Source organism: Trichomycterus rosablanca, chromosome 17, assembly GCF_030014385.1.
Source record: "Trichomycterus rosablanca isolate fTriRos1 chromosome 17, fTriRos1.hap1, whole genome shotgun sequence".
NCBI classification, from domain to species: domain Eukaryota; kingdom Metazoa; phylum Chordata; class Actinopteri; order Siluriformes; family Trichomycteridae; genus Trichomycterus; species Trichomycterus rosablanca.
Window position 1 is genome coordinate 12,976,835 of NC_086004.1, and position 14,220 is coordinate 12,991,054.

General features: G+C 39.7%; 1 protein-coding gene across 3 annotated transcripts in view; it reads right to left on the reverse strand.

Annotated features, from left to right (window-relative positions):
- The window catches only part of nr5a2 (nuclear receptor subfamily 5, group A, member 2), a 79,880-nt gene continuing 65,660 nt past the window's right edge, over nucleotides 1-14,220 (reverse strand). For all 3 annotated transcript variants that reach the window (XM_063012389.1, XM_063012390.1, XM_063012391.1), the window contains one exon: nucleotides 1-2,146. In XM_063012389.1, the coding sequence (XP_062868459.1) occupies nucleotides 1,899-2,146 (248 nt within the window). In that variant the 3' untranslated portion in view covers nucleotides 1-1,898. The remainder of the gene's footprint in view (nucleotides 2,147-14,220) is intronic.

Here is a 14,220-nt window from a genome sequence, read left to right on the forward strand (position 1 = left end):
TGCTAATATTAAATAAAGAATTTTTATTTTGTGTTCATGTCAAAATTCAATAAATACAGTAAGTTGAGAGCAGGTAATCACTTTAATTAATGATTGAACAAACATTGGATAATGCTGATAATGATTACTGTCCCAACACTAATCAGTAAGATCTCGAGCACAATGCCAGTGCGATCAATAGATGAAGATAAAAGCTCGGAGCTGTCGTTCATTCATTGTGATGCACAACAGGCAATTACAAGTCAGAGGACAGATGCTGTCTTTGGTATAGAACACACGACTGATGGAAATGTTCCGGTAAAGAAGAAGTCATATTCACGCCGATTCAGTTCTCATCGGTTTCAAGTTTAAAGCAACATGAACTGATGAACGTGAATGAATTTCATTAATCCGGATCAGTTTTGGCTCCTGAACTTTTTTAAGTATATACAATTTTAAAAACATGCTTTAAAGTACAAATACGACGTTTTTCAGAGCGCCCTTGTGATTTGTACACACGGGCCAAACTCAGACACAATAAATTATGTTTATTTTTAAGTTTAAGCAGTCACATACATTAGAAAGTAGAACAGAAAAATGTTCCACAAAACAACGACAACAGAAAAAAATATGCACAATCAGTTGAAAAGTGGTCGAACGACCAACACAAATATTAAGTGAGATTCCTCTCTGATTTTAGTGTCTCACGACATCATTAAGTACTGGTCGAGATAAAAACTGTACAGACTGGAGAAAGCAAACCAGACACAGATTTCTTTCTTTCCTTTGTTTTTTTTGTTTATTTTTAATGAATGAATTATTTTTTAAGAATTAATTGCTTTGCAATTTAGCTCAGCTGGATTTAACGTTACAGCTCTTTCTCACATGACCACATGAATGTAAACACCTTTTGTATTTTCTTAGTTGTATTACTACTTAATATATATATTTATTTAAATTTATATATTTATATATATACTTTGTACATGTAGTTCACATCAGCACGGTTAGCTAGCATGGTAGTGAAATAAGGCAAAACTCACAGAACTGTGACATCACAAATTTATAATACTGATAGTTAAGGTCAGGTGTTTTTTCGTTGGTTTTGTTCTGCAGCAGACTTTGGTCTGGATTATCTGAGGCAGTTTTTCTTCATCCTGGCTGATGAGAGACGGGAACTGAAGGGTAACAGGAGGATTTTAGTGTTCTCTCATTGAAAGCTCGTTAGTTTTAGGCTAATGAGACTAACGAGCTGTTTAATATGTTAGATGATGTTTGAGCTAAAAGGGTTGCAAACTGTAGAATTAACAAGCCTCTGTATTTAAAGGAAGAAATGTCTGCTGTTTTTGAATACACATTGTTTATTGTTATTTGCTTATGCCAACATGATCGTGTTGAGGAGGGTCTGCCTCAGTCTCTGGGCAGCGCAGATCCAGGTTATATCACTCCACAGATGTTACTGATAAACGGGTCAAATGTAAATGTTGGCAGCATCTTAAAAACAGATGAGACATCAATCCAGACTCTATTTCTCTGCCCTTGGTGTGAAAAGAAATGCTATTTTGTTTAGCTGCTCACAATACAGGTGATAATCAGTTATCAGCTGCACCAATATCAGAAGGCCTTACATCACCGTTCTGTATTGTTTATTCGGTCCGACCGAGGAGCTGGAAAGTTCCCTGTGAGCCAAATTCTCATTTTCAAGTAATTGCCGCCCCCCCCCTCCCCTCGTCCTCCGTTTTGGCCCAAATCAGGAAATCAGCATGAACCGCGCAGCACCTCATAAACATCTCTCCGAGGCCACTGAGTGCATGTGTGAAGGCTGTGGGTGCTGATGATGCTGGACAGGGATGAAGAGGGAGGGAGGGTTTTCTGGGAGCAGTGGGTGCGTAGTGCTGGTTCAGAACTGCTGTGTGGATTCAGGCGCGTTTAGCGTGCAGCATCTCGATGAGCAGGTTGTTGCAGGGTACGTCGCCGTTCAGGTGCTTGTAGTACAGGTACTCCTCGGCCTGCAGGCTGATGGCCCGGATCTCTGGCAGCCGGAGCAACAGCTGGCCGAATTTGTCCGACTGCTGTGGGTAGTTGCACATGACGTAATCCAGCAGTGCTGCGTTCACCTGCTCCTGAACACTCTCCACCAGGTGGAAGTTCTCCAGGTTCTTCACGTCTGAGGAAGAGAGACACACAGAAGGGTGAGGCGAGGCGTTAGTACACAGTATTTGTGAGGTTTTGCTATTGTGGTTCGTCCATCCAACCGCACAAATGACATTCAAAATCTGTTTGTTTATACTGGTGTTCATACACAGTTTTCCTAATAAACTTCAATGACTTTTTTTATACCTTTGAGGCAAATTTTCATAAACACACACTCTCTAAAATCCAGTCAAAATTCATCACGGTATATTCTAACCAAAGATTAATGACACACTATGTGGTTTGATACAAATATAAACCTGTATTGCCACTCAGGTGGTGCAGCGGTAAAGTACGCTAGTGCACCAGAGTTGGGGCTCTGAATGCATCGCATCGAATCTCGACTCTACCTCTCCGACTGGGTTGGGCGGCAACAACGATTGGCTGTTGTTCAGGGTTAGAGGGTAGAGAGTCGGATCATAGGTCCTCATAACTGGTACAACTGCGGCCCCTGCTGGCTGACTGATGGCGCCTGCACAGGGCTGAGGAATAATGCTGATGGGGGTGTGACCCTCCGTACACAGCGTCCATTAGTGAACTCGACTCGTGCAGGTGAAAAATGCAGTCTGTACTGATTGCTGAGGGGGTGCAAGTCAGTTGAGAGGCGTCCTGTGAAGGGTCGAACCAGTATAGAGGACGCAATCAGGGTAATTGGACACGACTAGGATAGGGGAGAAAAATTGGGGGAAAAAAGTGGGTTTACATAACTGAGGGGTGGCACGGTGACTAAGTGGGTAGCACTGTCGCCTCACAGCAAGAAGGTCCTGGGTTTGATCCCCAGGTTAGTCGGTTCGAGTCCTTTCGGTGTGGAGTTTGCATGTTCTCCCCGTGTCTGCGTGGGTTTTCTCCGGGAGCTCCGGATTCCTCCCACAGTCCAAAGACATGCAAGTGAGGTGAATTGGAGACACTAAATTGTCCAAGACTGTGTTCAATATAACCTTGTGAACTGATGAATCTTGTGTAATGAGTAACTACTGCTCCTGTCATAAGTGTAAAAATGACGTTAAAATCCTAATAAATAAACAAACAAACCTAACTGAGCATTAATAGAATATAACCTTCCCTGTTTAGATCCTCCAAAACCATTCACACACCATTTATTTTTAATTCCGGCAGTCTTCTAATTAATATGCTTTTAAATCTTTGTAATCGATCTTTAATCAGTTTGTGCATGTCCCTAGAGAGAGGGCAGCATGGATTGACCCGCCGTTGATTAGCTCCTTTTCCATGTCGATCTGTACATGCTAGCGCTGCCTTTTTCCTGTTCAAATGTTTTATTACATACTGCACTTTTTGCACGTTCCCGGTCCTGGTCTTTCTCAAGCCATGTCTTATATTCATTCCAATGCAAAAGGACATTATTAAATCAGCATTTTTCTGGCATCTCGTCAGAGTACAAGCTACATCTCTTCTTATTTGAGGTGACACTACCCCATGTAGAGAACAACATAATACCGTGATTTTTTTTAGTCCATTACCTAAACTAAACCACAGACACTTTGGATGAACATTTCCACGACTTTTCCAAAACGTTCTGGGTTTATTTATATTTCCAAGACTTATCCAGGTCTGGAAATTGCTGTTTTCAAGTTCCATGACTTTTCCAGGTTTTTTTAATGTCTGTACGAACCCTGCTTGTACCTTACGTACACTCACCAAGTACTTTGTTAGCTACACACATCTAGTATGTACATTTTTTAATTATTTTATAAGGTACACATAGAATACAGATGAAATTTGTGGGTTTACAATTTCTATCTTTTCTCTGTACTCTTTGTCACCCACTTTGCTCCATTTATAGCCCCACATAGGACCCGAATGACGTTTGGGTGGTGGACCATTCTCAGCACCTCAATTACACTAACATGGTAATAACATTGTAGAGGATGTTGTACTGGTATGAATGTGTCAAGTGCAGCAGTGTTTTTACAGTTTGAGACTAGAGCTTTTATTCTTTTTTATTCCATGCACAATGCCACAATGTGTGTTAATCGTACGAGGGTTCTTCTATTTATTAAGAATTTCAATAAAATCACATTTCTACACAGTCACCTTTCAGCATTTTTCCCAGTGTTGTACCAACTTTTTAATGCCACCAGCTAAAATGTTTTTGGTTGAGCGTGTAGTCACTGATGCACTGCTGCTTTCACATCATCATCGCTTGAAATCTTCTTCCCCTTAAAGCTTCTTTGAGTGGAACGAAAAAGGTGGAAATCAGATGGCACTAAATCCGGACTATAAGCTCCAATGAAACTTTTTGAAGATCCCTCGTATTTTAGTGTTCTATTAGTGAACATTTTCTGATCACAGGACACTGTTGACTTTATTGTTTGGACTTAGAGCACTATTCTTCTCCGGTATTCTCACTAACATTGATCAGTTTTTAGCAACACTAATTGTATACCCACAATGTTCACCTTTATGGTAGGTGTATGGTATGATATAAAATAATCAACAAACGTAAGTACCACCTAGGTGTATCGAATAAAGTGTTTGGCGAATTCAACCCATTACATGTAACTTTTAAAGTAAGGATGCCTTAGAATGCCACTGTTCTATTAGGTCTTTGCGCCTTGCTAGAGCTGGCCTGGTCAGCTATAAGATGAATTCCAATCATGGACAGGGTGCAAATACATCACAGGGTTTTCATCACAGATTTACACTCAAATCCCAGCAAGGGACAATTTACAGCAATCCAACAGCTGCATGATTTTTGGGAGGAGGGACGAATACAGTATATCTTGAAGAAACCCATGCTGACACTGTGACCAAACAAGACAGCAAGACCCCTTACACATTGACTGGAGGTGGGAATAGAACACAATACCTACTTCGGGCTATATTTGTAGTTATTGTCAAGCAGGCTAATAAGAAGGTGGACTTATTCACTCATAATTGAACAGTGCAGTGCACATATGTACCAAAGGACAGATTGCAAGTAAGTTTGGATATTTTTAAAGGTTGCCTGGAAGACTATCAGCTAGCTGTTAAGTCTGCTAGAGAGGCATACTTTTCAAGCATAATTGCCAAAAATTATAACAGACCTAAAGTACTGTTCAGTACAATAAATTCTTTACTTAAATCATCACCCGAAGTTGGAAATGTTCCTTCTTCTAGAGTATGTGAAGAGTTTTTAAACTTTTTTGTGGAAAAAACTGAAACAATTAGGTCTGGCATTACTTACTTGGGTATAGATTCTCCACTTCCACCGCCGTGCCCAGGTATGTTTGAAAAGTTTGAGGCTGTTTCAATCTCCGAATTAACAGATTTGGTGCTGAAAACAAAGCCAACAACCTCCCCACTTGATGTGATGCCCCCACAGATAGTTAGGGAGACATTTGATATATTAGGACCTTTTGTCCTGGATATCATTAATACTTCCCTTGCCACTGGTACTGTTCCAGCATGCTTTAAACATGCTGTAGTTACACCTCTGCTCAAAAAACATAATCTTGATGCTACAGTGGTTAGTAACTATAGGCCGATTTCTAAATTACCATTCTTGGCTAAATTGCTGGAAAAGGTTGTATATTCTCAGCTTTTACCATTTTTGAGTAGAGATGGTATTTTTGAGATTTTTCAATCTGGCTTTAAGTCTATGCACAGCACTGAATCTGCTCTTCTGAAGGTGACAAATGACTTGCTACTTACTGTTGATGAGGGAAATTGTGCCATCCTCATTTTATTGGACCTTAGTTCTGCTTTTGATACTGTTGACCATGACATACTTGTTGGTCGCCTGGAAAAGTGGGTGGGGTTACAGGGAGAGGCCCTGAATTGGTTCATATCTTATTTTAAGAATAGAGCCTTTTCAGTGAATATTAGCAGCTATTTCTCTTCTTCTGCTGATGTCTCTTGTGGTGTTCCACAAGGGTCCATACTAGGGCCCCTCCTTTTTTCTCTCTATATGCTGCCATTGGGTCAAATAATTAGGAAGCACAATGTCAGCTTTCACCTGTATGCTGATGACATACAGCTTTATCTTCCCATTAGACCGAATGACAATGGCTCGTTAACATCTCTTAGCAGTTGTCTTGAGGACATAAAGAGGTGGATGGCTGACAATTTTCTTCAGCTGAATGAAAGCAAGTCAGAGGTTATCGTTTTTGGGGGTCCTCATCACATCAATAGTGTCTCCAATAACCTTGGTCACTTGTCTACATGTGTCAAAACATCTGTGAGAAATCTTGGTGTTATCTTTGACTCTGACGTCCGATTTGATAAACAAATCAAACCCTGTGGTAAGGAATAGCTTCTTCCAGCTCAGAAATATTGCGAAGATTAAGCCTTTTCTCTGCTATTCTGACCTGGAAAAAGTTATTCATGCATTCATTCCTGCAAGAATTGACTACTGTAATTCTCTGTATATTGGGATTAGTCAGTCTCTGTTGCGGCGCTTGCAGGTAGTCCAGAATGCAGCAGCAAGGTTACTGACTAATACCAAGAAAAGAAACCATATTACACCAGTCCTTGCCTCACTACATTGGCTGCCTGTTCAGCACAGGATTCATTTTAAAGTGCTTTTATTTGTTTTTAAAGCGCTTAATGGTCAAGCCCCGGCTTATCTCAGTGGTATGCTTTCTCCCGCAACCGCACAGCGATCTTTAAGATCAGCCACTCAGAATTTGTTGACTGTTCCTAGGGCTCGTTTGAAGCTAAAAGGTGATCGTGCATTTGCAGTTTATGCTCCGAGGCTATGGAACACTCTACCTCCTAATATTCGACAAGCACCTTCGGCCGCTGTTTTTAAATCACTCCTAAAAACATACCTTTATAAGCTGGCATTTGAACAGTGAGGAGCTGTGTTAATTTTAATTGTTTAGTCTATTTGTATTTGTTTTATTTTGTCTCTTACTCTGTATTTTTATTTGGTTCTTACTTTTTTAATATAATGTTGTGTTATGTATGCTTATTCGATGTACAGCACTTTGGTCAACGTAAGTTGTTTTAAGAGTGCTTTATAAATAAAATGTACTTACTTACTTACTTACTTACTTACATTTATTGTTATTTTGCCCTTATAATGCTTCAACGTCTTATTGTTTTGCATATTTGCCTCATTCCAATTACCTTATGTTATGTTTTATCTATTACAATTAATTTATTTTAAGATTTTAGGTTATAGTGATTATTGTTTGCGATAAAAAAATAGTTATTGATGATTATGAATGCCTCTATTTGTCATATAAACATGTACATGTATACAGTACAATGAAATTATTTGTCAGCATGTCCCAGTTCGTTTGGAAGCTGGGGCCAGAACGCAGGGTCAGCCATTGTACGGCGCCCCTGGAGCCGAGAGGGTTAAGGGCCTTGCATGGCAAAGCCAGGATTCAAACTCTCAGCCTTTTGATTAATAGCTCAAAGCTCTACCCACTAGGCTACCACTGTCTCAGAACATCAAGAACTACAGGGAGAACATGTTCAAAAAGGAAGTTGTCACAAGACACACTTATTTATTCTGAACTGCCAAAAAATTTATTTATGCCTGTAGTTAATGTTTTCTGAGGCTTTGTCGTCTCATTCATTTTTGTCTTTTACTGAATCTTAGAAAGTATTGATTTCTAGAGCAGTTATAAAGCAGTGGAGTAAAACATGTGTCTTCTAATATTTCATTTGAATGTACCTGCCTAGATAGCTGCTGGTATAACGTATGAGGTGCTAATGAATCCTTGGTGAGTGGTTGTATTTAGTCAGGATCACAGGGGCTGTGCTATATGATCTTTTATTAATTCCTTTGACCCGGGGTTGAGTGGGAGCGTGGCTGTCCCCGCACCCTTCCCCTGACGCCGCTGTGTGATTGAGAAAGGCCTGGAAACGCTCGGCCATGGCTAATGAGGCAGCTGGCCCGGTGTTCTCAGCTTTCCCTCTTTGTGGGAGGAATCGGGACGGCTCAGTTGCCAGAAGACGGAGTATGAGAGAGACGGAGGGAGGGAGGGAGGAGGAGGAATGGGAGGAAGATCCTTCAGTGTGTAATGAGCTCTGTAGAACAGGCTCTGCGAGTCCTTCGCAGCCCCAGTGAGGATGTTCTCCTTGACCCCAAGGTGACACTGGCGGGCAAAGCTCAGGATTGAGGGGGAGGGGTCTGTCAGGAGGTGACCAATTACAAAGCTTCTGAATATTAAACTCAACTGGAAAAGGGGCAAATAAAGCATGCTTTTAACCCTGGTATTTTTGGTCAAAATGTTACATTTGTTACATTTTTGTGCCACATTTTCTATTTTTATTTTAAATTTAGTGATAGATTATACACACTGTGCATAACATGTCTCAAGGGTCATTAAGGGTCTACTTTTAAAGGTAAATACTCATCTGACATATTTAAGTGATTTATTATGTTTTTTTTATTATACAATAAAATGAATGTTAAATTTGTATATTAATTGTAGGATGGTGCATTTAAGTCACTTTAAATTTAGATTTTGTGGTGTCAAATCAATTTATCGTTTTATATCAGTTAAGCTAAATCCATATTTGTAGTTTTATTTGTATTTGTTGGTTAAATAATTATGGTCCAGGTGGTGTTAAAAGGAAACATGATCAACTGTGAATCTTATTTTTTGCTATTGGACAGACTAAAAAAAACAGCTTTGTTTTTATGCAGATCTCATCCTCACTGTGTTAATTAAAACTAAGACTATCACCCGATTTCTTAGGCTATGATGAGCAAGAAAGTGAGGTGGATATTTCATGTCTCTTATTCAGACTAATTAGGAAAAAAATACAAACAATTGACTTTAATTGCTCATTATTAGTGGTTTGGTGGTAAGGAAAGCACTGATCGATGACAGTGGCTTGATCTTTCTACCTGCAGGCAATAGCCGGCTTGTTAAGAGAATAACGGTTTGGCAATTTTGTCTACAGTGAGAATCACTTGATTATGCCCTGCTGACGGCACAACAGCAAAATAAAAAGCACAAGTTTTTATTCAGTCGGGTCAAAGCCGTGCACAATAAGCACTCTGGGATTAATTATGAACATTTACATGAAGCAGACTCAGTCAGTATGCAGCGAGGCTGTGCTGAAGCTCGAATACACACCCTCAGGTTCTCTGTAATTGTTCATTTTATATTGTTTATACAAGTGATTATGCCACATAAATCTACATATTCACTTACCACCAACCAACCTCCCAAAGTATTCTTTATTATTCTGATTATTATTATTATTGTTGTTGTTAATATAATAATTATTATATTGTTATTATTATTATCATTGTTATAATTAAATGACCAGTAAATGCAAACCCTGTTCGACCTGTATGGATTAAACGATGAAGCTGAATTATTTAATGAGAAAAAGTATTAAAACAGCTGTAGTGTTTATCACCGTCCTCTTTCCACAGAACCAGCTAGGAGGCAAAACAGTGCTAGTACTACATCAAAAGTATCTGGAATCCAAAATAACTATTAACCACGCCAAAAGAGTTTAAAAGAAATACTTTAAGTGAAAACAAAAAGGGTTCAATTCTGGCTTTAGTGGCAAAGGAATATAGTGAGCGCCAGGGTGCTTCTATCTTTACAATTTTAAACACGTGATTCATAAAACCAAGGTTAGGCAGCAGACACCGAGGAAACAATGCTACAGACTGACAGAGGACAAAACCGACTCCCCACTGACCAAAATGACCACCAGCTCATCTCAAGTCTCACTTAATAACCGTAGGATGACATCAAGTGACCTGCAAAAATTGGCAAACAGGTCCAAGAAGGGGCAGGGATTAAGTTGTGCAAAAAGGGACGTTGTAGCCTAGTGGTTAAGGTACTGGACTAGTAATCAGAAGGTCACTGGTTTAAGTCCCACCACTGCCAGGTTACTGCTGTTGCGCCCTTGAGCAAGGCCCTTAACCCTCAATTGCTTAGACAGCATATTGTCACAGTACTGTAAGTTGCTGTGGATAAGGGCGTCTGCTAAATGTCGAAAATGTTAATGTGCGAAGCTTGAAAAAAGCCCTCATCAATAAGAAGCAAAGAGCCAGGCTGAGGTTTGCACTACATTATAGAATGGACAGTAGAGAACTGGAGTAAGGGCACCTTCTCTAAGTCAGATTTTCAGATTGGCCAATTGGTCATCTAGACCAGGAAAAGCCAACAAGCCAGTGTCTCACACACTGTAAAAATTCGGTGGAGGACTGGTGATGATCTAAAGGTGCTTTAGCAGGTCTGGAATCAGACAGATTCTTTGTCAGTCTTTGTGAAGGATGCATGAATCAAGCCATGTATAATGTTATTCTGGAAGAACCTGCTTTCCTCTAGTCTGATGATGCTTCTCCCTAACACACAGCCGAGTCAATCAAGATGTGGATGAAGGACCAGCACATCAAGACCTTGTCATGACCTGCCTAATCTTCATCAACCCAACTGAAAACCTCTAGAATGTGGTAGATGAAAGACCACAAGCCAAAAGCTGCTTGATTTTTACAACCATGACCCACTCTTACTGCTCTAACCTTGCATACCAAAGTTCTGACTGCATGTCTTTGGATTTGTGGAGGGAAACCGGAGTACCTACAGGAAACCCATTCGGACATTAGGAAAGCATTTATACTCCACAAAGGACCCTAGCCATCCGGCTGAGTGATCAAACCAAGGACCTTCGTGTTGTGAGACGACAGCGCTACCCACTCTGCCACCAACGGCACAGTCACCCAAGCTGAAATTCCTGACACTGTTGCTAAAAGTTGCTGATGTAAACAAACCTGAAGTGGAAGTTAACATGGCGGTGCACATGGTGAATTACAGCATGATTTTTATGACAGATGATTATAATAATGTTTCTGGGTTTTGTTTAAACAAACTTAGCAGATGAAAAGTAATGTTTTACATGTGGAAGCCTAGCTTATGTGCTATCTTAATATGTAATATGTTTTGTGTATTTGATGTTCTGGATGGGCAGTTAAGGAAAGTAAAGTATGTATGAGAAGGTCCTGGGTTCAATCCCCAGGTGGGGCAGTCCGGGTCCTTTCTGTGCGAAGTTTGCATGTTCACCCCGTGTCTGCAAGGGTTTTCTCCGGGAGCTCTGGTTTCCTCCCACAGTCCAAAGACATACAAGTGAGGTGAATTGGAGACACTAAATTGTCCATGACTGTGTTTGATATAACCTTGTGAACTGATGAATCTTGTGTAATGAGTAACTACCGTTTTTGTCATGAATGTAACCAAAGTGTAAAACATGACGTTAAAATTCTAATAAACAAACAAACAAACAAAATATGTAGGTTTTTTTTTTTTTTACTCCAGACCACATTAGGATTGGGAATGTGGAAAACTGAAAAACCAACAGGTAGAAATCTTTAACTTCAGAGGAAAACAAAATTATTACCTAATATTTGTCAATTTTCTTGACATATTTAGTACTTCTACATTTCTTTTATACTAGGGCTTCTTCGAACTAGGTCTGGGTTGTTAAAAACCTTTAAAAATGAGTTGAATTTTTCTTGTTGGAGTATATTGTTTTTTATTAAAAAAAATAACAATACATTGTGAAATCTTTGCTAACACTAACCACATGGTTTGTGTGATTGCTTCTACTTAACTAATACATTAAACAAAACAGAGCATATTGATTCCATTTCTGTATGTATATTGCAAGTGAAGATGTACTTGGCATGGATTTTGCTTCTAATGGGATAATCAATGCTGAATAAAACCTGAATCTGAAAGGCAAATTATCAACTCATCGATGTGAACCTCCCAGACAAATGAAAAGCTCTGTCTTAGAGTGTAAAACCCCCCCAGACCTAATCAAACACACACTGTTGGGCAATAAAACACCACAGCATAGTGCTATGAGGGAGGAGCTGTCCGTCAGTATGTGTGGTTTTGGTAGTTCTAGTAAGCGTTTCCAGTTTATAAAGAGTCTCAAAGCAGGGTTTCAAAGGGCAAGGTGTGTCTGGTGCTTTCTCTCATTTACGTTTTACAATAGGTTGTAATCCGACAATCACAAAAAGCCCGCACCTTATTTTCATTCATTATTAACCTGACTGCCTGATGGACTCCAATCATAGATGGGGGCGGTACTGACACCACCCTCTGGCCCATCGTGGACCCCAAGAGTCAACGTCTTTCATGCACACATCAGCACACAAAAACACTGCTGCCAATGCCCGGCTGGTCAGTATCCAACAATATTTACCCACCGGCTGAATTAGGTATGTTTGCTTATGCTGTGAGTACTAGGGGTTGGTGTGCAAAGGTGGTACAATGTAATTGCGAAGTCTTTTTTTTATTTTAGGGTTTTCCAATACTCACACGGCTTCAAAGCAGGGGTCAAAGCCTAACCATAATCAAATCCACAGACAGACTGAGGCCAAAACCAAAAAAACAACTAGAAGTAAACACTAGAAGCTAGAAGTAGGAGCATGGCCCTAACACAAAAACACTAACACTTTAGGGAATGTGTATATATAGACTGAACAACAACAACAACAACAACAATAGCAGCAACATAGAGTTGATAGCCATGCAACCCAGAGGAAAATATTAATCAAGGGGCACGGCCAGGGCAGTCAAGAGTGAGCCAAATGGAAAGGTTTGCATGTGTGATTTAGACATGTTTTATAGTTTATTATAGTTCATCTTTCACCACTGAGGTCTGACCCTTATAACTGCATATAAAGAACTACTTATAAAAGCAAAAAAATCTTCGGAATAATCATAAAAAATTTGATTTTACCTATAATAAAGTGTATTTATAACTTCTAGGAGAACACTGGGTCTACATGGTTTAGTTGAAAATAGTATTTCTGTTTGTAGTGTCTTTACTGAGATTAAGTTTAACTATAATTTTTTGTAGTAAGGTAGAAGCATCACTGCTTTTTTATATATACCAATCATATATAAATGTAGTTTATCAACAGATGGGTAGTTGTAAATTTGTATAACAAAGTTCATCTGTAAAGTAGGGGTCACCCTTACAACAATCAATGTATATACACTGATCAGCCATAACATTAAAACCACCTCCTTGTTTCTACAAACACCGTCCGTTTTATCAGCTCCACTTACCATATAGAAGCACTTTGTAGTTCTACTCTTACTGACTGTAGTCCATCTGTTTCTCTACATACCTTTCTATCCTGCTTTCACCCTGTTCTTCAATGGTCAGAACCAGCACAGAGTAGGTATTATTTGGGTGGTGCATCATTCTCAGCACTGCAGTGACACTGACATGGTGGTGGTGTGTTGATGTGTTGTGCTGGTATGAGTGGATCAGACACAGCAGCGCTGCTGGAGTTTTTAAATACCGTGTCCACACACTGTCCACTCTATTAGACACTCCTACCTAGTTGGTCCACCTTGTAGATGTAAAGTCAGAGACGATCGTCATCTATTGCTGCTGTTTGAGTTGGTCATCTTCCAGACCTTCATCAGTGGTCACAGGACGCTGCACATGGGGTGCTGTTGGCTGGATATTTTTGGTTGGTAGACTATTCTCAGTCCAGCAGTGACAGTGAGGTGTTTAAAAACTCTATCAGCACTGCTGTGTCTGATCCACTCATACCAGCACAACACACACTAACACACCACCACCATGTCAGTGTCACTGCAGTGCTGAGAATGATCCACCACCTAAATAATACCTGCTCTGTGGTGGTCCTGTGGGGGTCCTGACCATTGAAGAACAGCATGAAAGGGGGCTAACAAAGCATGCAGAGAAAAAGATGGACTACAGTCAGTAATTGTAGAACTACAAAGTCCTTCTATATGGTAAGTGGAGCTTATAAAATTCACAATGTGTGTAGAAACAAGGAGGTGGTTTTAATGGTATGGCTGATCTGTGTAGCTAAATACAAGATGAGCTCAGAAGTACATTATGAAATACATTTATTTATATATTTATAAAACATTTGCATATAATGTACACATAATTACGTGCCCTAATTTGAAAAGGAATGTTAACAATCCGGCTAATAAAAGAATACATGTAAGAATGTCTTTTTCTTTAAAGCAAACTGTTCCTAATTGGCAAGAAGATTGTTACCTGCAGGTCATCTGTTAAGTTTTATTTTCTCTCTAACTCTCTTGTTCTGTTTCTCTCTCCGTTAAT